The 27,103-nt window shown below is 44.5% G+C and overlaps 1 protein-coding gene across 4 annotated transcripts in view; it reads right to left on the bottom strand.

Annotated features, from left to right (window-relative positions):
- LOC106650295 (paired box protein Pax-6-like) overlaps positions 1-27,103 on the bottom strand; it is an 85,377-nt gene that overhangs the window by 42,019 nt on the left and 16,255 nt on the right. For 3 of the 4 annotated variants that reach the window (XM_023462306.1, XM_023462305.1, XM_023462308.1), the window contains exons 3-4: positions 10,220-10,403; positions 9,963-10,143 (exon numbers count right to left, since the gene is read on the bottom strand). In XM_023462306.1, coding sequence (XP_023318074.1) covers positions 9,963-10,143; positions 10,220-10,403 — 365 coding nt within the window. The remainder of the gene's footprint in view (positions 1-9,962; positions 10,144-10,219; positions 10,404-27,103) is intronic. The other variant, XM_023462307.1, reaches the window with a different exon arrangement.

The following is a 27,103-nucleotide window of genomic DNA, read 5'->3' as shown; positions in this document are numbered from 1 at the left end:
CAATAGGGCGAGAAAGCCAAATCACAGGTCTCCGGTATCGCACGACCCGACGCTCGCGTGTGTGTATATAAATGCGAAAATTGACGTGCTCCGAGTTTCGAGTTATTTCGATACTCGGATGCGATCCATGTATACGTGTATTACGTATATAAGGGCTGGCGCAATCGAGTCTCGAGTCGATTAGAACCGACGCGATATTTTCTTTGTGAATTTTTCGTAAAATTTTCTCATACCTCGTTATAAATTCTAATCGTACGTGGTTTATAGCTGTGCTCGGCACGATCGTACATAATTTATATAATAACGACTATTTGTCATTTAAGGGGGGCGGGCGTACATTAGCCACGGGCTCGTCGCGATTTTTCTCAAATCTCTGCAAATCGCTGCGAAATTGCACGTACACTCATATGGACCGCTGGTTTACATCGGCACTCGCGCAACGAATCGCGCGACGCGTGCCTCGAGTATTTGTATATATACATTCGGGCAATATAGTTTAGCACGCAGCCTCTATTGCTCGGGCCCGTGGGAACGCGTGTAAAAACAGTAGCAGCATATATAAACGCGTAGCGGGCGTCGTCATACGTACATACATACATCTCTATATGTATGAGCAGGGTGCAACTAAGGGGAGAATTGAGAGAGAGAGAGAGAGAGATGGGTGCAACGTGCGACGCCTATACACACGCTACAGTACATGGTCAAACGAAAAAACGTCGGAGCAAACGATGTCTTTATTACGGGTGACATAATCGCGCGCCTCGTCTCCGTATGTGCTATGTGTATGCTTCGAAGCGTGTCCAAGTCCATATCGCCACTGTAAGTGCCCCCCGTATATAACCCCACGCATAGTTTCGCAAAACGTCCTGCGTCCATCTGATAAAGGCTAAAATATTCGAATCACGCGTATTATTATGCTGTTATCTGCGTGTATATGCGCGCCTTGTTGCAAGCTTGCATTATGCATTCTCGATAATTCCCGTGTCATTCTTGACGACAGATCATGAATGGATTTGGATTTTGAGACCTATCGAACGAAAATTTGCGAGAAAATTCAATCTCAAAGGTGCTGATCTAAAAGAATCAAATTAAAATTACATCCTTATTACTTTTTTCTTTTACAAAAATTTTTTTGTAAAAAAAAAAATGTACGGTCCATGGCTATTAAACGCGATGCTCCGATGTTCCCAATGGACTCGCCCGGACGTGGTCTAATTTCTATTGCAGTTAAGTTACGGTGACACTTGAGATTGTGCACTGAATCGTTTAAGTCTGGATTTTTTTATCCTAGTTTTTGGAATGTTGGAGGCCAGCTCATTTGGGTGTTTTGTAAGCCTCTCTTTGTATTTTACCAGATATTTTTCTATCTCGCTTGCGACCGAGGAAATTTTTAAATCGTTTCTGATAATTTCGTTTGTAACAAACCAAGGTGTGTCCACCATTTGTCGCAGCGTCTTGGCTTGAAATCTCTCAACTATATCGATGTTCGATTTAGATGCGAGACCCCCAAGTTGAATGCCGCACTGAGAAAAAAGTATATCCTTTGCTCAGAAAAACTAATTCTGCTGTGACAGCAGAAACGAGTTCACTTGCGACAAGTGCAATTTCTCCTTGTGACAGGGAGAATCATCACTTGTGACGTGATGTGGGCCGTACTTTTTTTACATTTTCATTGAATTAAAATCTGCTAAATATTTGTAACTTGATCGTAACATAAACATCGCCAAAAAAATACTAATAATGGTAATATATTTTAAAACATTTTAAAGGGTCAGTTTTTCAGTCCCTAAGCTACATTAATGTTGAGCATTTCTACCAGAGCAGCAATTCCTTGGATAAATTAAAATTTGAATACTTGAAGCAAAGTATTTTATAACCTTCGAGCAAATGTTACGCCATGGTAGTTGTTGTTTTTTCGAAAGCTACATTCATATCAAATTCATGCGTATTGCAGAATAACAGATCGCCTCTAAGTAGAAAGTGCCAGCCGGGCGCGCGCGAGTCTACGGGGCTAGAAGTCCCTCCCTCAGCTGCCGCGGCACGCGAGGCATTTGCAATTTTAACGGAGCACGAAAGAGAGAATTAAACTGTAGACGAAAAGAGAGAGAATTTCGTTACACGTTTATATGTATATATAGTACGCGCGTGCTATATGTACGTATGCGTATAAACACGTGGAAAAGCGTATATTAGCCTAGAACGAACGAAGCCCGAGGCTTTATTGAGTGCAAGCAAGGAGTACCAAAGCAAAGAGCGTATATCTGTATATAGACTCGCTGAACTCCGCCAGATTGAGGCGCAGCAGCAGCAACACATTTTAAACTTGCCATTATTATTAAATAGATAAAGATTTACGTTCATGAGCTTTCTTGAAAGCGCTTCAACTTAATTCAAAATGTAACGTCTGAATGTGTACATAGACGCAACAAAGTTGATTCAGTTGTTTTTCAATTTTACAATGTTGTAGGAGAGCTTTACAAAAACGACGAGAGTTGCCGTCAACAAGAAAAATTCATTTATAAGCGCATTTTGAAAAAGTAAAAGAAAAAAGACAATAGAATCAAGCTCGATGGAATGAAAAAAGTATACGTAGTAAAAAGCGTCTTTTAATTTGTCCTCGCCTCGTCGTGCAGTCTCTCTCTCTCTCTCTGCTGGGAGCCCTTTTAAGGGTACTAAGCGATCGTCGCGCGCGAGTAGTAGTATTTAGCAACGCGCACAGCGGGCGGTACTATCTTTTTCGCGGGGGCGTCCCCCTTTGCACGTCTCTCTCTCTCACTAGCTCTGTTCCGTCGGTGCGGAGCGCGCCAGGCACACGAACACACACACACGTACGCGCGTAAAGAAGCATCATCGCTTGCACGCGCCATCGGGCTTTATTGCTTCTTATGTATGCGCTTATATATAGACTTCGAACTCCGCTGTATACTATGCAGGCGGCAACGAGGGTGAGAGCTCTATCCCACTTTAAGTTTCGTTTTTATATTACTTTTTAATTGCTTCGAAATTTGCGCTATTAAAATTCTTCTTTTTTTTTCTTTACAAAACGAAAAATATTTGACGATTTTTTAAGAAAAAAAGACGCGCATGCAGATGAAAAATACCTCCAGTTGAAATGTTTTGAATGTAAAAAAAATTAAAAACTAATAACTAAATACTTGGAAAATGAAATATAGAAGAAAAACGAAAGATCTGTCCGTCTGTTGTCTCGAGAAACAATACAATACTACGCACGTCCATCAAGAAGTGGATCCTTCTATGTCTCGCCATACGGAATATACCGCTTTTAAGTAGGCTCGCGCCGATGTAACATAACATAATAATATTCAAGCGCTCGATCGGTAGGTAAAACGATATCCTTTTGGCCACACGTTGTGGTCTCCGTGTCGTGCGTCGCCATCTTCGTGGCTTCGCTTGATTCTTTCTTATATTATATACGCTATGTAGTACTACCTCGTGAGTTTACGAACTCGACGATGTCACGCTGTTATTTGTGCACTGACGCGAGGCCGCTCATACCTTCCAGACTACTGCTGTGCTATGGGAGTAAAATTTACTTTTCATAACACTATACTTATACGCTAATTATTAGCAGATTTGCGCGTTAGCATTAGCCCCTAGCTACATTTATTAAACGCTTCAGCCGATATACGGGTACGACATTCCGCGAGCGCCGCGCTGTCTTTTTCAATACATCTCTAGTTTATATAACGAACACGTAAATATACTCGTGTGCACCGTGCGCGTGAAAAGAGAAAAAAATTGCTCGGACTTTCCTGCGCGTATTTTCCAGCTTATTAAGGTGACTCACAGTCGTGTAATATCTAAGAGCAGCTTTTCGCCGATCTCCATGTTGCTCCAAAGATAGATCTGATCGAAGGTGACAGCCGATGCGTGTAGCACGACGTCGCTGTATAGACACCGTATAACAAGGCTCGCAAGTACTATATAATGCGATGTGTTGTACGGTACACATCCTGCGCACGTGTCAACGCGTCGTCGTCGACGTCGACTTGTTTCACAGCTGACTCTCGAGATCGAAAAAAAAAAAGAATAAAAAAAAACGAAAATGAAATAACCGCGCGTGCCCCGTGCGCCGCACGAGTTATTTACCGAAGACTCTCAAATGTGCAAGTGCGATCGTTCGTGTATGCGCACACGCAGCAGTTATTGTGTATTACGGTGTCCTTTTAATAACAACTGAAAAAAAATCAAGGCGATTCGACGACGATCTTTCTTTATCGATGAGCAAATAACAGCAACAAGTAAATGCTCGCGTTGATCGCGAGTCGAACGATATCACTCGCTCTCGAGCGCGCGTGCACGAGCGCCGACGCCAAATGCGCGTCTCACAATGCTATACACACGCACACACACACACATTCATCATAATGTATGTACGCACGGAAAATCACCGAATGAAATTTCACACTTGATCAAACAAGACCCGCGACACGATCTCGCGGCGCACAGGCGACAGAGCAGCAACGATATTGTGTGCGTATATCGAGCGCAGGGGAGAGAAGATACGATAATCGTATATTGTTGTTGCAAAATGACTCGCTACAATAATGCCGCGAGCCCGCGCGCGAGTTTGATTAAACACGCGAGAGATTGTGCTGCACATGTTGTGACAGCGATTTCGCGCTCTCCGCCTTTTGTACACGCGACGAGTATACGTCAACAAGCTCGTATGGGCTTGACACAATTTTTTTCTTCTTAATCATAAGGATTGATTACGTAATCGCTTTTGTACGTGACAACAAAATCGGTCTTTTGTACTGTTCGATCGATCAATTGTTTGAAGGAATTTTTGGGGGTTTTTTTCTTTTTTTTCGGCGGATTACCCGACGCTTGGCTTTCTTGCATCGAAATCTTGCGCACTGCAGGCTGCATCGTGCCATAGCGAAAGAAAGTCCTGCACTATTCCGAGCCGACACTCGTAACACAAAAATCAAAGCGCGTAAAAACAATGAGCTATGCTGTGCAAAAATACAAGGCTTGCACAAAGATTTTTTTTTCTCGTTCTCACTGTACATGCATATAATGTAAACTTGGAAGAAAAGAGAGAGAGAGAGAGAGAAAAAGCAAGACTACTCAAGAAAAGGACGCAGACTACAGTGCGACGGGCTACGCGACGACTGCAAGAGAGTGAGGGAGAGAAATAAAGACGAAGACGGGCGTATATATAGCTCTCAGGCGAGAGAAAATACATAATGCAGCAGTCGCGGCGGACGTCTACGACGACTCCCCAGCCTCTCTCTCTCTCACTCGGGTTCCCTTACCCCTCTCTTTGTGTAAATGTGTAAGTATATATATCTACGCGTTTCTCCGACACACAGACTCTCGGATACGGGGTTGCGTCGAGTAGCTGTAAGAGCCACCCATACACACTCATATGTGTGTGTGTGTGTGTGTATGTGTGCGCCTGCTGTATATAGCACCTCCGTCGAGTCGGTTGGCGTGAATTAAATGCGAGAAAGTGGCACGGTGCCGCTGCTGCTTATACTACTGATACCACCGCCGCCGCCTCCGCCACTACTCTTACTCGCGAGGGGTATAAGATTATACGAGCGTGCCAGAGGGTGGAATTAATCGGAAAAGTATGCGGGTGGCGGAGGAAAACGACTACGACGACGTCACGGATAAGGGAAAGAAGGAAGATATGTAGGTTGAGAGGATTTTTCGTCCTACATCCCGAGATGTATTTCACACTCGAGTGTCGGAGTTATATATATTATATCGTCGCGTTTCGCTCCTCCATAAACTCTGCCTCATTTTCGTTATTAATTCCGTCGGCGTACTTGGACTATTAACACGATCTCTCCGAGCTCGAGTCACAACAATGAAAAAATCAGTGTAACGAGAGTACGCGTAGAAGAAAATAAAGATGAGTCCCGTGCTCGCGACGTACAAAACCGATCCCGAAAGTTGAGAGAGCCTTGCCAAGAGTCGAGGAAAAAGAGAGTGGGAGGCCACAAGAGAGGGACACGGCAGCGGCACATTGATTTACGTTCTAGACGACCGGGGTCCTGGTATGTATACCATACATTCGCTCACATGCACACAGACAGACACTCGCACAAGCTTTCGTATTCTCGTCGGTTTTCTAGAGGAACGGACGCAGTCGCCAACAATTCACTCGTCTCAGATTCTACAGGCCATCCATTTGAAGCTCGCCTTTGCTTTTGCTATCTATTTATCTATCCTGCAGTGTTTGCGGCTGTATATGCTCTGCGCTTCATCCGAGGCGTATGAGTGCGGCTGAAATTCCCTTCGGGAACTCGTCATCTCGACATCTTTTGTTCCCTATTTTCTGTATCTTGAATCATAAGTTAATTTACAACCTCGATGATGAAATCTCATAAAATTTGATTAAGAAATAAATTACACCGATACTCGGCTAAGGGCGTTTACGCGAATCATCATCAAAATTATTGTCGTGAAAATCGAATATAATCGCTTCTGCTTTCGATCCGTCGCAGTCATAATCGATCTCGCTTTGACGATTCGAATTAATGCAACGGAACATATGTAACCAAACACATATCTCTAATACGTATTTATCCAACGAATAAATGCGAGGCAGAGAAAGAGAAAAAAAAGCTCAAGGAAAGCCAGTGACGCGAGAGTAAACCAATAAGGCGCGCGGCGCTTGGGATGCAAGAATCAGACTCGCTCCGAAAAACCCAGAAGCCTCTCGCACGCGCGTCCGTATAATATACATCTGCCATTCCATTCAGGGCCCTCGGATGAAAATGAAAAATAAACGCCAGGAAATCAGCCGAAGAAAATATAAATTTTATTTTTCCATTGCCGATCCGCGCAATAATTAAATCGAAACGACTTGATAAGCATATTGAAGACTCGAGCTTTTCTTATATCGCCACGCGTAGCGCTAATATTATCGAGCGGGCTCGAGTCAATTCTCTCTGTCTCTCTCTTTCTCTCTAGCGTTTTCTTCTTTTCTCTCTGCTCTTCATGCCTTGTCGTTCTCGGCTCACTACTACTCGACGCCCGGCCGTTATACGAAGTTCTCTTGCAGCAGTAGCAGCCTCTCCAGCCGCTCCGCTCGCGAGAGATGGCGAATTGAATTTGACGACATTACAATGAAGGGGGTAATGTCTGAAAATAATGAAATTTCCTCCAATCAGCAGTATATCTTTCGTCTCTTTTTATTCCTCGCAAGCACGCAAGTCGCCGTCGCGAAGCTTCTTCTGTCTTCTCTCTCTCTCTCTAATACATTCGATTTTCCGCGTTATTTCCAGAGTTTTTATTTGCTGTGACACGATCGTCGTCGTGCTTTCTTATACACGCACATACCAAATATATACACACGGCAATCGTTGCATTAGTGCCCGTGCAGCACGAAAATTTAAATGTTTATCTTTTCCCGATTGAATTTTTTTCAACTCGATCTCGAGAGCTTCCTCGTGGGACTCTCATCTCTCCCTCGCTCTCTATCTCTCGTTAGCGAGACGGAAAAGGTATATTTATTTTGCGTCAAAGTGCCGTAAAAAATGTAAAATGAACTTTGCATTTTTGAAAAGTCGTAGGCGCTGCTGCGGTAGTCGGTAGGAAGATAACGGAGTCTCGGCAATAAGCTCTCTCGTATACCTCGAAAGTCGGAAGCAGCAGCGGCTTCCGTTTGAAGAAAAAAAAGAAAAGAGGAAGAAGAAGAAGAAGAAGCAACCCTGCTGCCCTCCTTGAATACACGTCAGTCTCACGCGGTGTAAACAAAAGGCCGCGTGCGCGTACGATTAAATTAAAGATTATCCGCAACTGAGCGAACAGCAAAGCAGCAGCAGCAGCAGCAGCAGCAACAGCAGCAGTGGCAGCTCGAGGGAAGGAGAGGGCCAGCTACACGCGCAGCAATGTTTGTAGAACAACTGCTACTGCTACTAAGTAGAGTGAGAAAATAATTCCAGCTAATGGAATATTACACGGGCCATTTAAGAAACGTTAATCTTAGCCACAACAAGTTTCTGAAAGCTTTGATCCTCTCTTTCTCTCTTTCTCTCTCTCTCTCTTTCTCTCGCGCCTCTAGGCGAAAGAGAAGAGTAAAAGAGGAAAATGAGCAGCAAACTCCCGGTTGCTCTGCCAACGCAAGCAAAGAGAGAGAAAGAGAAAGAGAGCCACTGCTACCGCTATATATAGACTTTTCTCTACCTCTTCTTCTTCTTCTGCTTCTTCTTGTTCGCGCGCGGGTCCGCGATAATTTGTTAAAACGCGGAAATTCCCTCTTTCGCCCTAAAGACTCGAGCTCTGCCGGTCGCTAGGCTATGTATACGAGCTTATATAGAAGCCAGCCAGAACGAGCTTTCGGATTATATATTTACGCGTACATAAGCTCGGTTTAGCTACACCCACGCTGTAGACTCCTTTTAAAAGCACGTGTTTAAGCTAGCAGAATCACATCTCTTCTATTTAACGCATTTATGTGTGCGCGCGTAAATTTTTCCTTCCCGAAGCTGGAGGCGAGTCTTGACCGATGAAAAGAGAATAGCATAATTTGTACTTATACGAGTGTGCCCCATGAGCATCGCGCGAGATCCAAGCGCTCGACCCTTGGAATATTTCTCTCGCTCAAAAGTCAATTACGTCCTCTTTAGACGCTCCTCTCTCCCCGTTTGCACGTGAAAAAATGCCGACTTTGCGCGCGCACACACACGAACGTACACATCCGCAATATACGAATCCATTAATAGCTAGTGCGTGGGCACACACACACACACGTACAGACACACACGTAGATCAGTGCCCCAGAAGCGGAAGAAAAAAGCAGCGCAAGTAAGGGTGGCTCGTAAGAAGACGAAGAAGTAGTAGAAGAAGAAGAAGAGCTCCCGAAAGAATCTCGGGGGCTGCTGCTGCTGCTGTTGATGGCGAAAGACACAAGGGTGGTGGGCGGCGTGTATAAGGAGTTTAGCGTAGTAGCTCGTGCAGCAGCGACCCTCCAGTAGTCTCTCGCTCCCGGTCTCTGCTTCTTAGTCAGCGTTTATTGGACGCACATGCAAATATCCATGGCAACCAATGAGAGAGAGAGAATATATATGTACGCGGGACCTCTGCTCGCCCGAGCTGTGCGAGATGCTTTTTTTCTCGCTCACGCTATAAAGCTCGTACTCTGTGTCTTGAGCGTATACGTACACCTACACGTGAAGTATTTACAAGATGCCTGCGTCAAGACGTTGCTGCTGCTGCTGCTGCTGTCGTTGACGTTGACATCTTATAATGTGCCCCCGATGCCGCTCGCGAGCTAGAGTTTCGACTCTTTAGGGGCCTCTCTTGTGCTTATGCTGATCTCGAGTGCAGATTGAAGCTGCTTCCAACATAATTTCGAGTATACGATTTTTGCATAATATGCATATGTGCTTCTGCACTCGAGTAATCGGTAATCGTATGATTCGTAACCGTTGCCACGAGCAATTAGTTCATCCATCAGTCATTTCACTGTCACTATGAAAAAAAAGGTACAAACGCCGCGAAACCTCATTTCCGATTTAAACCCCCGTTATTATTACGAAAGGGAATCTCTGTAGGTGGCTCAATTAAATAATATGCTCGATTACGGCTCGCAGAGAGCTGCGCTGCCTGCATAATGTTTACGCGCGTAGAAATATCATCGTCACTGCGGGCGGCAGCAGTATACTGTGTAATTCAATGCCCCCACGCGCCTTCGGTTTGCGACTCGACACGGCTTTTTATACGCAAACGGGCGCGCGTGTTTTGTGATGCATAATGCTGCTTGCCGCGCGCACAATGCCACCCTTTTGCCCTACACTTCATTGAGAGCTGCGTAATACGTATACATACGCGGCAAGGATCTCTGCTTCCTGCTCGCACTGTATATCATCTCAAAAGACACCACGCGACGTGTCTGAATTCATAATATGCCACGTCTTTGAATGCCACGCTTTTTGATTAACTATATATACATATAAGGAATAAATTAACGGGCTACTTACACTCGGTATGTTGTCGTTGGAGCAGACGCCCTCTTGCAGCAGACGATCTCTGATCTCCCAGGCGAATATCGACGGACACTCGCTTTTGTAGAGCGAGATCTTGCTGACGACCTCGGCGGTGGCCACTCGGGGCTTGCTGCCGCCGATGGCTCGCGGCCTTATCGAGCCCGTCTCGTAGTACCTGTAATAAAAAGCGAATTAGTCGTTCACGAGATAATCGAGGCGAGCGATCGTGTTATGTACGATGTAATACTGACCTGCCGAGGATTTTGGAGACGCAGCCATTGCTGACCTGGAGAATGCGCGATATGTCGCAGGGCCTCGCGCCCGAGTGCGCGAGCTCGACGATCTTCTGTCGGGTCGCGTCGGGCAGCGGTCGGCCGCCGACGAACACCCCGCCGAGCTGATTGACACCGCTGTGACCTGCAATCACGTCGTACTCTACTCAGATTTTTGTTTCGTGCTTGGCTAGGATCACTCAGAATGGTCATCATATTGGATATGTGTTGCAATTATATAAGTGGTACAAACATTTCGTAGCGCATTTATGTAGCAGTATTTTTTGAGAACAGAGCGCGTTTTCGATTTTTCTTGGCTTACGATCGAACTCGAGTACACAATAAATCATAAAGTAAAAATACGTAGCATTTTTTTCTACATCTTTCTCCACACTATTGCGTGAGAACTTTTCACTGGCAAGGCGAATCTAGGAGTTTTTTTTGTCAAGGGTTTTATTTTCAAGTGGCGCTAAATCTCGCTTTCAATGCAACTACGCATCTTGGCTGGCCTCTCATTGTTCGAGATGTGACAAGTCGAAAAGTGTCTCGGTCTGTACTTACGCACCTACTGTACTTTTTTCCTTTTCATATCGCTCGATTGAAACGAGGGTGGGATCTCGACTGATCTCGAGCTACTTTTCTAGCCTCTACGGGTGCAACTCGACGTGATTTGCTAATTTTTTCTGCAATATGTAAAACGTTGGAATATTTGGACGCTACATCGGGTCTTGGAAGGAGTTCACGTGAGTATCGTTTTGTTCCGTTCGCGCGTCTGTCTCTCGTCGAGAGCGAAATCTCGCAAGATCGAACGCCACTTCATTTCTTTTCGGTAGCTTCTTTATACTTTTCATTCTCTTCTTTTTTTCGTTCCCTTCCCCAACGCATCTCCGCACCGACACGAACTACTGCGCGCAACTATACTCGCAGCTGGACATCTAAACTCGGACCTCGTGCGGCCTTTGTACGCGTATATAAATCGAGCGTGTATACATGGGGATGTCTATTTCTACGACGTGAATACCTATATAGATATACTACATGAAGAGTCGAGCGCGCTCCCTTGTTCGTCGACTCTCTCTTCCACTCGATATTTTCAGGCATTATACCGGCAATTTATCAAAATTCGTTTTTATTGTAAGAGTAAACAAAAATCTCGAAAGGTGACGACGATAAATTCAATTGATTTTTTTTAAGAGCCGAATTATGTATGTTGTACGCTTATAAGATTCACAGTTTTGCCGACGCGCGCACGGCTACCGTTGCAATTATTTAGACGCAAATAAGTGTCTATGGCTCAAGATTTATTACGAATATTATATACATCGTAACATACGAGCTCGACGAGATAATCCGGAAGCATCGGTGACTTTTCCTTCGTTTTTTTTTCGCGCGCGAACATTAGAGACTGAAGCGACAAGCTGCGCGACGCGACGAGCGGCGCATATAAGCGCGATAAAGCGGAGCGAGTGCAGCGCAATTTTTCAAGGTAATGCCTCTGCATACACACACGTATACACCCAAAGGCGGTAACGATAACAGCTCGGCGTCGGAATTCGCGGGTCGTTATGCTCGTGACGTATCGCATATAGACATAATAATATCGAAGCGCTCGCGCGTGCGCGCATGGGATGCACGATGATAAATATAAACAGAGCCCCGCAAAACAAAATACGAATAAATTATAAGCTGTCTATATACGTGTGCGCATACGAGGACGTAACGTACACATCGATCGTGGATCTTTCGGCTGCTGCTGTTGCTGCTTGGATTCGCACGAGCCATTTGTCGCTAGCTGCTAATTCAGTATATACCATGTGCCGCTGCAGTCGTATGTCCTAGGTTTTATAATAATATACACGGAGTGTCCAGAACCGCAGGAAAATTTATCACGACGACTACTGCCTCCACACAGAAACGCGTGTACTACAAATGTCGCGAATTCTCTGCACTGCGTGTATTATAGGACGTGCGAACGGTATAACACAAAAGGTTCACGCTTCATCGGAGCAGTCGACGTCCTAAGTGTGTATATAGTCCACGCGTCACACGTGCACGACGAGAGTATCGAATAGTTGACCGATAGGTTGCGAGCCAGCTAGAGAGAGCTGCCCTCGAATTCGAGACTCTTTGTCAATCGTCACTAATTACATTGTACTTAATTTTTAAGAATAAAAAAACTACTGGCTCTCCCTATCCTGGCAGGTGTATCCTCTCCCATATCGTTTTGAGCTCAAGGGTCCTTCGTACGTTAAATTGGGGAAAATTCGCGTCTTCCCCTTGATACGCAACGTCACACACCGACATGGTGCAAATCTTTCTAGGAGATATATTGCAAGCGAAATCAGTAGCATGGAAAAGATCAAGATTTTTTGTCCACGAACAAGCTCCAAGTTCAATAATTCGATAACATGGATTTAATCATCGACACCTGTAAGAGTAGTCTCGAGTACTATACTTTGTCAAACCGATCATCTGAATTCGTCAACTTACTCGTATATTTATTCAAACGTCCGCTCGCACTACTGCGAAAACTATCAATGACGAATCGAACTTGAAGCGACCTCGTTAAAACGAGCCCATTTAAATGAAGAGAAAAAAAATCGGTATATATAATCGTGAAATTTCGTTCACGATCGAGTGAGCAGCAGTGTGAAATCTCAAAGGCCAATGGAGCGTCGCGTAAACGACCCACATTGTAAAGCCATAGCCAAATACGTCTGAGATTCGGTATAAACTCGCGTAATAAGCTAATATTTTCCAACTATACAAACTACACAGCTTGTAAAATCGTCTATTTACTATATTATCTAAATATAAACGCGCTAATTAATAAATTCCGCGCTACTGACCCATTTTTTATACTTTGCGAGGCGGTTATCATTCTCTCACTCTCTTTCTGCGGCGCGATTATTCATCGCGCGCTCGTGTATCAACATAATAAAATGCAATTAAAAAGTGCCTTTATACGGTACACAGAAGCGGCGTGTTACACACGGCACACGAGCTGTTGAAAGAAAAATATCATGTACGTCGAAGAAAAAGAAGATGAACAAACAGGCCGCCGCCACCGCGCACCACGTGGAAATACAAACGCATGTGTAGTATACGATCGCGCCTGCGGGATTATATGTGTTACGATATTATATGTACACACATATATCTGGCGCGCGATATGTACCCCGAGTTGGTAATACGACATACATAAAATAATTCCCCTGTCAACGCGTAATATCGCGCATGCAGTAGCAGCAGTTCGAGTCGTCAAAAAGTCGACGAGCAAACACGAACGACGTACGGCACGTCACACAGCGGCAAAAAGCCCGAAATGAAATCCTCGCGTATTACGCTCGCTACGTCTCTATATGATATGCGTAAGTGTGCGTGCACTATACGATCAGTCGCACTGCGCTTACAAGCGACAAGCCCTGCTCAAATGTATACGTACATTAAATTGCAGTATACATTCTATGTATTTAAGTGCGAGTATTTGTCAAGTGTTCTGCACATACCAATCGCGCGACTCTTTATTAATGTGCATTAAGAATTAATATGATGCCTGCATCGACTCTCACCCTCGCATACACGTATGAAAATTCATTTTTCTCCATCATTAAGATCCAATTAAAATGCACGGTATGAAAAAACATCAAAGAGCTCAATTTTTATACGACTTTTATATAAAATTATTCGGTACAATTTTTGCCGAATCGTTGTCGGATCGTAAATGTCGATACCTATATTAGGCATCGTGTTGTGTGTGTGTGTGTGTGATACTAATCGAGTGCGAGCAGCTTTGTAAATACTTCTCACGATCGCGAATCGAAAAACAAGTTTATTTTTGGCAGAAGCCTGTTGCCGCCAGCTATTTTCCTTTTGATTGCGTACGCCACAAGTACGGGCTACAAGCGATATTAACTTCTCGCGCGACCGATTGTTGTTCGAGCTTTTTCAGTAAAATGTTCAAATGATTATGATTCAAGTAGAAAAAAAACTAAGTTACCTAGTTTTAAATGGAGCTCGAATTCAAATAACACTTCAATCGCTCCTTAGCTGTTCAATAAAATCAAGTTTATCCGCGTTATTAAGATATAGTTGCAAAAATAAATCGACCAATAGAGTCTTTCGCAACGAGTCAATAATACAAGCTAAACGGAGATCGGGTAAGGCAAGTCAATAATTGGCTCAAGGTTGAGCGTGGTGCAACGTTACTTACCACCTCAAAGAACGAGCGCTAATGTCGAAGGTGTAGCAGAGGCATCCGTCTTTTAGCACATGCACGTCCATATAAGGCCTTGAATCATCATCGATTGTCAATACGCTGCAGCCATATTATATACTACGCGAGCTTACGGCAGACTCGGAGCGACCAAACCAAATCGTGCGTGAAAAGCATCTGCACGTCTACCGTTAAAGGAGTGAGGTTCGACAGTCACGAGGACAGCTTGACCCAATGCATATACAACACACATGCGCGCATGTAGTCGCCCGAGTCGATGTAATTTAAAAACTTTTGTTCGATCGCTCGAGGACGAATTTACAAGCTTTCATGTGGGCCTTGACGGGCAAGACGGATCTACTCTATACATATCTCATTTATGCACGGTAGCGGCGATCGAAGAAATTTGAATGAAATATCTCGGGATTCCGACTCGCGGTAGCGCCGCCGCCGAGTCGAGCAGTGTTTCCGGCCCTCGCGAGTGTTGCGCCGAACGCCACCCGACACAGGCAACTACCGACGATTCTGCGTCTAAAATGATGACTATACTGAGACGCATCGCTCAATCGGTGTGCGGCGACGCGCGAATAATATCAACTTTTATATGCGCCTCGTCGTGTATACGCGCAGCCTGTCATCTGCGGGATTTTCGAAACTCTTTGAGCTCCTTAAACCCCTCCGACTCTCTCGCGCGCACTGTCAGCCACGTCTCTATATATCCGTGAATCCTGATGGAGCGCGTGTTTGTACAGAAGCTCGACGTTGCGACGTTTTCGCGGAACAGATCGACGGATTAACCCAGTGACACGATATCCTCGAATAATTAATATTCCCATTTCCCATCGTATCTTCTCACGGCAGAATGGCAAAGAGACCGAGAAGATTATCCCATATGAATACTCGTATTTTCGCTTATTGCAAACGGAAATAAAAACGTGAGCGTTTAGTTGTCGAGTGATATTGATAAGAAGTGCGAGAGATCTTCGAATACTAACATTCTTAAGAAAATACCTAAAAATGCAAATTTCATTTAATTTTAGACGTTCAAATTATAATCTATATCGAATTAAATTTAAGGTACTTTTAAATGAAATCTTAATTAAAAATTATGTATCAGTGCTGATTGATTTAATTGCATGCTAACATTTAAACATTTTAATTGAAAATGAATGTTTTAATACTGATTTATTTTTTGCGATATAATTGTTCAAGATTGTATGAAAATTCAATTAAAATTAAAATCGACCTCCATCGCTAGATGGCGAGTACCTTCATCTGTAAATCTGCAAGTGGCAAAGTCAAAATAATTTTATAAGTTCAAGAACGATTTGACAAAATTAGCAATTAATTCGAAGCATGTTTTTAGAATTCAGTACCTTTGCCGACAACAAATTCGTCGTAATTAAATTCATTCCGAATTACAAGTATTTACAATGATGTTATTAAACAAAACTAATATTTCTAAATTCAATATAATTGTCTTCCTAATGATAAGTCATGGTTACAGAGGCAATGGACGTGCTCGTTTTGCCTCTGTAGAATTGATGTCCTGTTCCCAAGTAACTTATTTATAACCACGCTATAGAGAGAATATCGAACAACTCAACAATACCTGAGTTATTGTACGTTCGTTCGGCAGACTCGAAATTTATCGGAATATCAAGGCCACACAAAGAAAATAATTGTCCAAGGATAATTATTTACGTTACATAATTAACCTTAAAAGTCAAAAAATTAATGTAAAAAAATAATTGTACAAAAGAAAATGGATTTAATTAACATAAATTCAAATGTTTTTACATGAATAGGAATTCATCTATGCGAAGGAAAAAACCTTGTTTCATCTTTACATCAATTATATAGTTTATTTTTTCACAGTGTATATAAAATATACAAAAAAACGGATAATATAGTAGAAAATGTTCTTTCGCGTTTCAACACCCCAAAAACGAGAATAAAAGTTCATGCGCGCAAGTTGCTGTAATAATACTTGCATATATCGAGTATTTATGTACATATCATTCCCCTCCGAACGATCGCCCGAACGATTAGTTTCTATATGTACGTGCGTCGCGGTATATACCACTCGTACAAGCACACAACAAGCGCGATAATAAATTCACGTACCATTCGTACGCGTATGTACATATTTTTGCTACCAGTGGAACATAATAGTCCGACACAATAAAACGAGGATCATCCTCGACGATTTGGAAAATCAATCATAAGCATAATGGCACCTATATGTATGCAGCTCGCGCACATGATTTTCCCCTCCAAAATCCGAGTTTTTTTTTGCTCTCTCTCTCTCTCTCTCTCTCTCTCTCTCTCTCTCTCCTGCGCGTAGTTGTCGTTGCACGCATTGACCATCTTAAAAGTGTAGTAGCGAACATATCGACGCACGGGCATTAAAACACGCGCGAGGGTAATTTATGGGACTTGTCGCGCGCGCGCAAGGGTCATCTTATATGGGATAGGTTCATAAATACGTGGACGAACCGGTGGTAAGGAACTTCTGCTGCCTCGAGTATATATAAGGGTTTTTTCTATGCGCTCCGACATGCCAGAGTTTACGACTGCGCCCTGTAAGAGGTACATTATGAACCTTGGGATAGTCGAACTTTGGGATCGCTTCTTATATATTTGAGTAAGTTTCTTCGATGCTTTACATCGAACTTACGCTCGTCGTTTTCGTTCTTTGCGAACATCCTTCGATAAGCTATCAAAGGTACCGCGTGAACTTGCTTTTCGAGTGGTTGAACAAAAAATCGCTACTCTTTCGACGAGGACTCGTCCGGGGACGCGTTTGCAAAACAATTTAGCAAAATAACATTCCACGAAATGCGTCAACTCCTCGGCAGTCGCACAGCTGGCTCGTAAATGTCGTCGTGACTTCATTAGTACGAGTGCGACACGAATAATACCTTACATGCGTACAGCATTGATCTGCAATGCAGCAGTTAGACAAACACACAGACGCACATGTATAAGGTTCCCGGACACGCGCGTGTCCCTTCATTGTTGCCGAGGATGTTTTGAAAACGCGCGAGAGGAGCGCCCGAAGCTCCCAAAGCGTTAGCACAGATCTGAGAGACTCCAAAAGTTTGACAATAGAATAAAGTTTCGAGTGATCTTGCCAACTTTCTTTCTGTCCATATAATATAAGCTACACATGTTTCTCGAGAAAACTACGAGCGTCAAATAATCGAGCAAGGTGTGGCAAATGAAGATTCGCGCCAATTTGTACAGCGTCACCGAGGGGGGACACGGACGAAAGAAAAGAAGAATCAAAGGAACGCGTCAAATGCCTCATTGTGCGCTGCGAGAGTTTTGTGCGTGCCTATGGGTGGCGCAATGATGTATCTCGTCCAAAGCTATAAAATAATTAGCGATCCACTTATATGGAGCTTAATATACTTATCAGAATCAAGTGGATTAAAGCGACGCTGTGTACGGGCAACAAGAGAAAACGAAACGAAGAGGATGGCGATCGGCCGCGAGATACTATCCGGTTCTGTTCGCGCCGCCGAATCCTCAGAAATCTCATCCGGATCAAATTATCGTGCCAATTCTAGATGCTACCTGTAAAGTGAACTCATACATAAATGTCAACGATGATCGCTCATATAAGTGGGCCTCTTTCTCGAGATATATTGCGAGAAGTGCCATGCGATATCGATCGATATCCTACACGCGCTTCTTCGTTTTTTTGATATATAATAAAATACCGTACTTGCGCGCAACTGTTGAAACAACTGCGAAAAGAATTAATTCGAATTTCGCTTCGAAAGATATAACCACACACATACAAGCAGGAAAAATATTCGCTCGAGCTCGTCAATTGCCATTTACGTAAATATTAGTTTTACGGCAAACATCTATTGGGAAATACGTACGCGTCGTTACATCAGATTTGAAGCATAGCTTTTATGTATATTTGCCTTTTGTACAGCAGGCGAGAATCGTGCAAGAGAGAGAAAGAAAGACGAAGAGAGAAAGATAAGCTTGTACAATATAAAAATGTCGTTTCGCTCGCGCTGCCAACCTCTTTTATGAATATTATAATATTCAATATAGTTATATGATCGCGGTGGTGGCGGCGGCGCGAACGAAACAGAATGAAAGAGCGAGAGAATGTTCTCAGCACTTGCGAATCAAGCGAGGGAATAAAAAAAGAGGAAGAAGAAGAAGATATCTGGAATTTTTTGTCAGACTCATTAAGAGCGAGCGACGATGTTGATGGGAGAAAGCATCAGTGCTTGCGATCTTTGTGTGTGTTACATATAAAATCTCTATATACATGAAGGTATATATAGATGGTGTAGTACCTATACATATTGGTGCATATCGATGGTAAGAGTGTATAATGTATAATACGTGTGCGTGTGTGTAAATGTGTGCTGCAGCGACGACGACTGCGGCACAAAGAGAGCAAGACTCTACGATCGAGTAAACGCGTTATTCCGCGCCACTGGACACGTCGGAGCCAAGTATATAGTATAACAGCACGGTACACAACAGCACGCCGCCGCCGTGTTAGGCCCTTTTTGCGGCCGCGTGCGCCGGCCAGCGTCTTGGCGTTTGTTTGTTTGTTTCTTTCGCTGCTGCTTTTTTTCCTCTTTCTCTCTTTTTTCCCGAAACTTTAAACGCTGCACGTAAAAGCACTTGACTCGTGGTGCAAACGCGAACATTAACGGATTTATCTTCGTCAATCGTAATAATGATCGTTGAGCGCTAGCGATGATCTTTGATACGGTATTCGGAAGAACAGGAGTTTGCATCAACAACGAAATTCGTACAATACTCAAACCCAACTGCGGAAGGGAAGGGACTTTGACTCCGAACTATGTGTATATTACAGAGCGAGGAGAAATGTTAAAGCTTGCGGAATCGCACACGAGAGAGATGTGTGAGTGCGTCAGGGCGCGCGCACGTTAGCGAGGCTTATCTCGTGCGCTTTGAATTCGTCATCCCTCTTTCTCCGCGCGCGAGGCTCGGGCTAAATTTCTAACCCGTGCAGCAGTAACTCAAGAGCTATATATGACATAGCTAACGTCGATCCGTCTGAGCGTTGAATCTGCGCTTGGAGGCGGGTGGGTGGGGGAGTGTACGTGTAACTTGTGCGGGTGCGAGTTAGAGAGAAAACAGAGAGAGAGAGAGATGTCATGATAGTTATATAGGTATGCGCGGGAGCGAGAAGCAGCGCGAGAGACTGCGAATGCGGCCTGTGGAATGCGCGTCGAGAAACGCTAAATAACTGACGTATCGTGCGTTTAAGAGAGCGAGCCGAGCAGAGAGGGTATTCGAAGGCAACGCCCGCCTGTGTAGCTTTGTGCGCGAGCCAAGGAATATGATGAAATTTCACCTTGGCTTATCATACCCATGTATTTCCTGATATGAATATATATGCGTCGCGTATATCACGCGCACGAGAGACTAGTTATTATATTCATTACGCAGACGTATGTATATCTCTATGCGCACAGATGTTCCGCGCGGCAAAGACTCATCTTGACAGTTAAGTTTTTTTTTCTCTGTTTTGAGTTAAAACTTCGAGACACTCGCGTGCGAGAGTTAACCGCACGTGTTACGAGACGACACGAGCGCATAGGCGTATACTTAAAGAGACGGCCGGCTGAGAGACGGAATTATAATCATTTGACAGAAAGTCAAAACTCGGTTTTATCGATACTGCATTTACTACGTACGTATATATAAAATAAAAACATATTATATAACGAAAGGTCAACCCTCTGCGTGCGTGTGTACGCGCGTGCTATTGTAGCGTCCAACAATGGCCCCTTTCTTTCTTGCGCGCGATAATTCCCATAGCGTCGCGTAGTAACGAGAGCAAAGTCGAATTTTAATCATTGTATCGCTGGCTGCTTTCTCGTGCATGCATGGGAACGTCAGCGGGTGTCGAGCTATGCGCCACAATCACTGTATATAGGTATGTAGTAGTATAAGGGAGGCCCATTGTCGATTCATTAGTAGAAAGTTTCGCGCGCGCGCGTCGCACAGCTTGTGCATTATATTGTAGTCCACCTTTCTCCAGCTTTTCTTGAGCCTGGTATGCGAGCCGCCGCGAGCGCACAGGTAGTATTGTAGTCGTCGAGTCGAGCTCGCAGCGTGCGATCTTCGCGACTCCGTTTCTCATGGCTTCGCAGGGGAGGCCCAGGTTGCTCTTGGGGCTGCTGCAGTGCGTACGGAGTTCCTCGAGGGTGCAAGTGTCACGGCTCATTCTCTCTCTCTCTCTCTCTCTTTCGCTCTTTCTCTCGCTATTCACCGCAATTGACGGGCTTCTCTTTACTTAATATCGAGCGCTATTCGCTTTATTGTTAGGCAGCTATTACCCAATTTTTAAGATTCCATGTTCAGTAGTTATACTGCACTTAGGAGTCAAATTAGACGAAAAATTGATGTCCGTAACACGACACCTAGACGATTAAACGTTTACACCAGTCTCTATTCGTTTAAATATCCATTTAATAAAACGTATATGAAAGCACCAAATCGTTGTCAAACTGAAAATTGCTCGGAAAATAATGCGATTACCAAAGTCCCGAACAGCGACTTACGTTTTCGCGGAAAAAAAAAATCAGCCAATACAACGAACGAAGGGCGAAGACAAGCATTACGCCGTATAAGCAGCGTGTGATACGACGAGCTTAACGAAGGCCGATGTCACCGAGGCAGCGGCGGCGGCGAAGACCTTGCGTCGCGGCCACTGACCCGCTAATTCGATTTACCTTTGCCTTTGTCTTTGCTACACGCTGTACACAATAGCCGGGAACTGTACGTGCACGTGCTTCTGTATTACGCGTGTATAGTCTCGAGAGGAGCTGTTGCATTTAAAGCGATACACGTCGAGCAACGTGTCAACGATCGTCCGTCGTCGTCGTCGTCTGTTTCGAGCTCAACCGTGACAACAGCTGAGTTGCAATTATTTTGACACACTGACACAAGATTTGGCCGCGCGCATCCCCTATACCATACGATATACGATATAATATAGTCGACGCAGGTAAACGAGGCACCGAGCGAAAAAAGGTAGAAATGCGCGAATAATAGATTTAATGGCATACAAAAAGAGTCGTTTTAGGGCTGAAAAGCGTGTAATGCGTCGTGTGCGCCTGCAGCAGCAAGTCCCTATCGTCGTTGCGGGACTAAACAAATATTTCGACAAATCATCGCGGCGCGCGGCCAGTGCCGGGCACCTAATTTTTCTCCGCCGTTTCGTGTATGTACGCAGCACATGTAACAACGCGCCCGTGATTCCCCCCCATCTCGTGTAAGAAACGTTCGTTTGGAGATTACATCAATACATTACACGTACTTTCCTTCCGTATCTTTGGATTGTCGCTTAGCTGGGCGCTACGTACAAGGTATACTGCACCCTTGGCAATACTACTGGCGTGGCACGGCCCTACAGCCCTCTCGTACTCGCTTTTTTTTTCTTTTTTTTTTTTGCTGCTGCAAACGGCATTGGCCTTAAGCTGTGGACGCTTCCGATAAATACGCGTGTTCTCGTGTCTCCCTTTTTGTGCGCTCGCGCATATATATCTGCACGTATTTATGTACTTGGTTGTGTCGTTCCAGCTTTGCACAAGTTTTGTCGTCTGTCGTATTCGCATATAAAAATGCGCGTAAACTGTCCGTGTGTTTAGATTTTCGGTTTTTCTTCCTTCGCGGCCCTGCAGCCCCGGCCATTGTCGTCGTGTTGCGGGAATAGTTATAACAGCAGTTGTAACAACAATTCGTACAAATACGCGTGTACATGCGACGCTCGCAGTCGCTGAAAAAGATGCGCTCGCGATTTTTCGCAGAGGCCAACGTAAGTGTACCCTCGATGAACTAAAGTCGGGAGCTGGTAAAAGTGTATAAGCTAACTCTCGTTTTCTTTGCTTTGGCATGCTGCGCGTATGCACGCGTGAAACCCTGACAGTTGCGAAATCAACGTTAAAAATTATAATGTTAGTGTGTTGCAATGATCAATAAAATTTCAATGATGAATGTATCTTATAGCTGATGATTTGGTTTTTACTTGCGAGTTTGATAGTGACATCTAGCGGTACTCTTATTAAAAGGAGGAATTACAACGAACGAACTTCGATTAGATTTAAGATTCGTTCATAGGCGGGGCTTTGGATTTCATTAATGAGCGGAATATTGCAAACCCATAGGAATTTCGCGATTTTTTCCTATGGGAATGTGCAGTATAGATTATTTTTTTAGTTTTCTAATGTCCGAGCTTGCAGTGAAAACATACATCATACAGTGCACGAAACCTGCAACTCTTTATTTTCAAAACTCTCTATTCAGAAAAGTTATTCATTCTCTTGCCTAATGAAGTTTTATTACAAAAAAACAATCAATGAAATAAAATGAACAAATTTTGACGAGAAGGCAGCATCCACGTACAATACATACATCATAGCATTATATACAGACACACGTATTGTCTAAAGCACCTTGAGAGGCGTTAAGGCGTATACGTACGCGTAATATAAGACAAGCCGGCTCTCTGCGAAACGGTCAAATTGGCGTAAACGCGGCGGCGCGCCGAGCATTTTGTCACATAGCGACGCGCGACAACGAGATGGCAATGATCCAAGACGCTGCTTCCGATGCTCTTTATTCGTTCGCCCCCGCCCTTCACGCGCTCCTTTTTCTCTCGCTCTCTCTCTCACACTCGTTCTGATACTCTTCTTTCGCGTCGCGTTCGGTGCACGTTATAAGACGACGACGACGACGACGAAGGAAAAACAAACGAGGGCGCGTCGAAATGAGATATCACGCTCGCGCGCCGCCACTGCCAGCAGCACTGCTGGGGTAGTATAACGATATAAAGCGCCGCAAGCAGCTTATTTATATGCGAGCTAAACGCCTGATTAAAAGTAATGCGAATTTTCACGATATTAAGTTGAAGCGAGAACAAATTGTACTTAAAAAAAAGAAAAAAACAAATATCGCGATAACTCCAGCTCGCGCTTTTTTTATTCTATTCAATTTTTTTTTCTTCAACCCCCCACCGCATATATCGGCACAAACACGCGTGTATATAATCGAAATCGCGCGCGCCTACGGATACATCCTTCTCTCTTTTGTCCTCCCTTCCTTTTCGGCGTCGCGCACATACTCCTCACACATAAGCACGCATCTATCCGCCGCACTAAGAAAATACGAAGCGAAAAACGTAGCACGCATTTGAATTTTTCCTCCGCACACACATGCCGGGATAGTAGACGTATATATGAAAACTGCTTTGAAATTCAAGCCGTCGTCGTCACGCGCGCTAGCTTTTTTCCGATCGCGAGCGATCGTCTCTCTTTTCTTCTCCTCTTTCTACATGTGTGTACGTGTATGTTTGAACGTTGTGGGTGGCTATGTGCACGTATCCCTGTGTGTGTCTTTTCCTTTCTTTTTATTGCAAAAGAGCGAGAGAGATATATAAGGAAATTCCGTGCGACAACGACCAAGACTGTGAAGCGCTATTCGATACATACACAGCAGCAGCAGCAGCGGTGGTGGTATAGTCTTATCTACGTTTGCAAAGAATAATATGGATGTAGGTGGGACGCATGTGTGAGTGTATACGTTCGACGTTGGAGGAACAGTTCGCTGGAAAAACGATTGGATTATATGTATATGAAGAGAATTGACGTATACGTACACACATGTACGATACACAAGGTATGGTATACGAGAGAGAAAAGATAAACCTCGTCGCGAAATGTGCGCCACGTCTTTCTTCGCCTATATTTTGTACAATATATACTTTTTCATGCATCCCCGAAACGATACTGGGACACAGGAGCCGACTTTTCTCATATACGCGTTTAGCTCTCGTCATACGTGTGTGTGCCATCATTTCGTGCACATCGAATCAATGCACATATATTGCCACATATACGATTTTCCAATTTTGAGCGCGGGGCAGGACCCGTGCCAGCATAATATAAGCTTTTTACATGCACGCGTATAATATATAAAAATGTAAACCAGTTGGCATGGAGGGGTACGTCGGAAAAATTCGATAAGAAGTTTACTGCCTGGCGACCTCTCGAATGAAACATTCCATCGCGGAATATCCGATATTTATCAACATTCATTTGCTCGCTGCTGCTGCTGCTGCTGCTGCCACTATACCGTCGCCGCCACCAGTGCACTGCCACTTTTTAACGTTGGTGCTCGCGCGCGCGAGGTGCTGTAGCGAAGGAAAAAAGAATAAACGAGAAAAACGATTCATCGCGATCCGGCAAAGCAGCAGCAGCAGCAGTAGCGTATCATAAGCATTGCAAATGAGGCCATTTCGTCGGGCGAAAAAGCGATTTCAGCTTTCTCGGTTTTTTTTCTTCTTTCACAGGGAGGAAAAAAAAGACAACAACGAGAAGCGAGAGTAACATTGAACGCTCGCAAGTGTGAGTGCGTGTATGAGTGTGTGTGCATACAGGGGATGCAAGTCGAGAGAAGGAGGAAAAACTTGTGTACTACCTCGTCGTCGTCGTCGTTGCAACTAACGTTGAGCTGCGTGTACGAGGCAAAGCAGCACACACACGCGAGACTCGTATGCGAGTGATCGTGTATATACTCAGATAAAGAGCGAAGAAATAAAAAAAAGACAGAGAGGCGCGCACACACACTCACACACGTGCGCGTCCTCCTCCGGGTAGTCTTTACAAATATACGCCGGAGTCGACTCTGACGTGCACCAGTTACGTAGCCGGTACTACTCCAAACACGAAGATATCCGCTTTTACTCTTTCTCTCTCTCTTTTTCTCGTAGTTTACCTCTTTCGTCGCTCCGAGCCCTCTCTTTCTCTCGTGTACATTTGTGCTTGCGCGCGCTTGTATATATACCACCCAAAATACGAGAGAAAGCTCCCACTGTGTGTGTGTGTGTGTGTGTGTGTGTGCACTGTACACTGTGCCTCTCAGCTAAGCGTGGCTCTCTCTCTCTCTCTACATATACATCGTACAGTAGCTATATAGCCCAGCAGCAGCAGAAGCAGTAGCTCTCTCTCTCTCTCTCTCTCCGGCTGTTTGAAGAGGAAATTTCACAGTCGAATGCACTCGATGCAAGACGTACTACGTATAGGCTCTTTCTCGCGAACAGTCTCTGTATATGTGTATGTATATGCGAACGCGCGCGCGCGCCTATGCAGCGTTCATACATAGACTCGCAGCCCATATAGGTATACGATTTCTCTCCGTCTGTCTGTCTGTCTGTCTACTGCTGCTGCTACTGCTGCCTTTTTGCGCGAGACAGCTACTACATGCATGGCACGAGAATTTCAGCTACGTGTATGTGTGACGCGTGGGTGTATGCCATACATAGCTATTTCCATGCAGGACGTAAACGGGCGCTCCAAGACTCCAAAAGGCACACGAGAGGGAGACGCGATCGCGAGGCCAATTTCGATTATTTTATGCAAAGAGGGCCACAGTGCTGTATACCATGTTGTATACGTACATCGCGATCGGACTATCGCTTTTTCTCAAGCAAGTAATAATTTCAAGGGTTCGTTGAAAGACGCATGAAAAAGTTGTTTCAGGCTTTCTGTGTGTATACGACGAAACAAGGCGGTTCCAGCCACTGATTTGAAAAGTATCATCGGTTTTTACAAAGAAACCCATGTGCGAGCTGCGGCGCGCGAACGAGTGAGTTACAGAGTTTGTACGAATGCACCTGAAAACATCGTAACATCCCTTTTTACCCGACGCCGCTCCTTTTATTTTTGTCGCTCGCATACACCGCAGCGGGAGCTGCTTGACTCGTACCGAAAGATTTAATTACTTCAAAGACGAAGTATGTCTTCCTTTTTAGCTTTGCTAAAAGCTCGCGCGACGTATACGCACGTGAGCTGGAGGGGCGTGCATAAACGCGTAAAAAGGTACATTCCATATCGGTGAATATTTCAGAGTCGAAAAGAAGAGAAAAAGAAGTACAGAGGAGGAAGAGAACGAAGGGAGTAAAAGCCGAAAGAGAGGCCGCCGTCTTATATAGGCGCGTGTACACGTTTATGTAGATATACACAGGAGAGCCAAAGATGCTGCAGCTGATGCCAGAAGGAGATCTGAAGTAAGGAGTGTGTAGGTGGAGAAAAGCTCCCGTTGCTGCTGTGCCTTTTGGGGGGAGCGCCTCTGCGCCATTCGAGTGGCATGTTATAAACTCGAGCGCGCAGGCAGAGCTCGCTAGCGGCTCTCCTTCTCTCTCTCTCTCTCTCTCTCTCTTGAGTTGTACAAAGCGCGAAAGAGAGATAAAGACTTTCTATCGCGTATACGTGTATACGCAGCCTAGGAAATCAAAGGTGCAGGCTCGGGCGCAATGCGTTGCTCTGCGCTCGTATACGTTAACGTTAGAGCTCCGCACGCCGCGCGAGAAAAGCGGAAAAAGACGCTCGCAAGGGGTTGTGCCTTCCTCTCTCTCTCTCTCTATTTCTCACTTTCTGGCATCTGTTTCTTTGCCACCGCCACCACATAAACCATCTCTCAGAAGATGTTGCACCGGCGTATTATGCACTGTTTCTTTTTTTCCTCGCTGTTTTCTCTGCGCCCGTATTTAGTAGCAAGTATACGCACGCGCAGCGGTAAAGTAGGCATATGTATATGGTCGATTCTCTATGAAATTGAATAACCATACCAGT

This window comes from Trichogramma pretiosum, unplaced genomic scaffold (assembly GCF_000599845.2).
Source record: "Trichogramma pretiosum strain Unisexual culture from Peru unplaced genomic scaffold, Tpre_2.0 scaffold3, whole genome shotgun sequence".
Lineage (NCBI taxonomy): Eukaryota > Metazoa > Arthropoda > Insecta > Hymenoptera > Trichogrammatidae > Trichogramma > Trichogramma pretiosum.
Note: the sequence above shows the minus strand (reverse complement) of the source record. Positions and strands in the feature narration are given on the sequence as shown.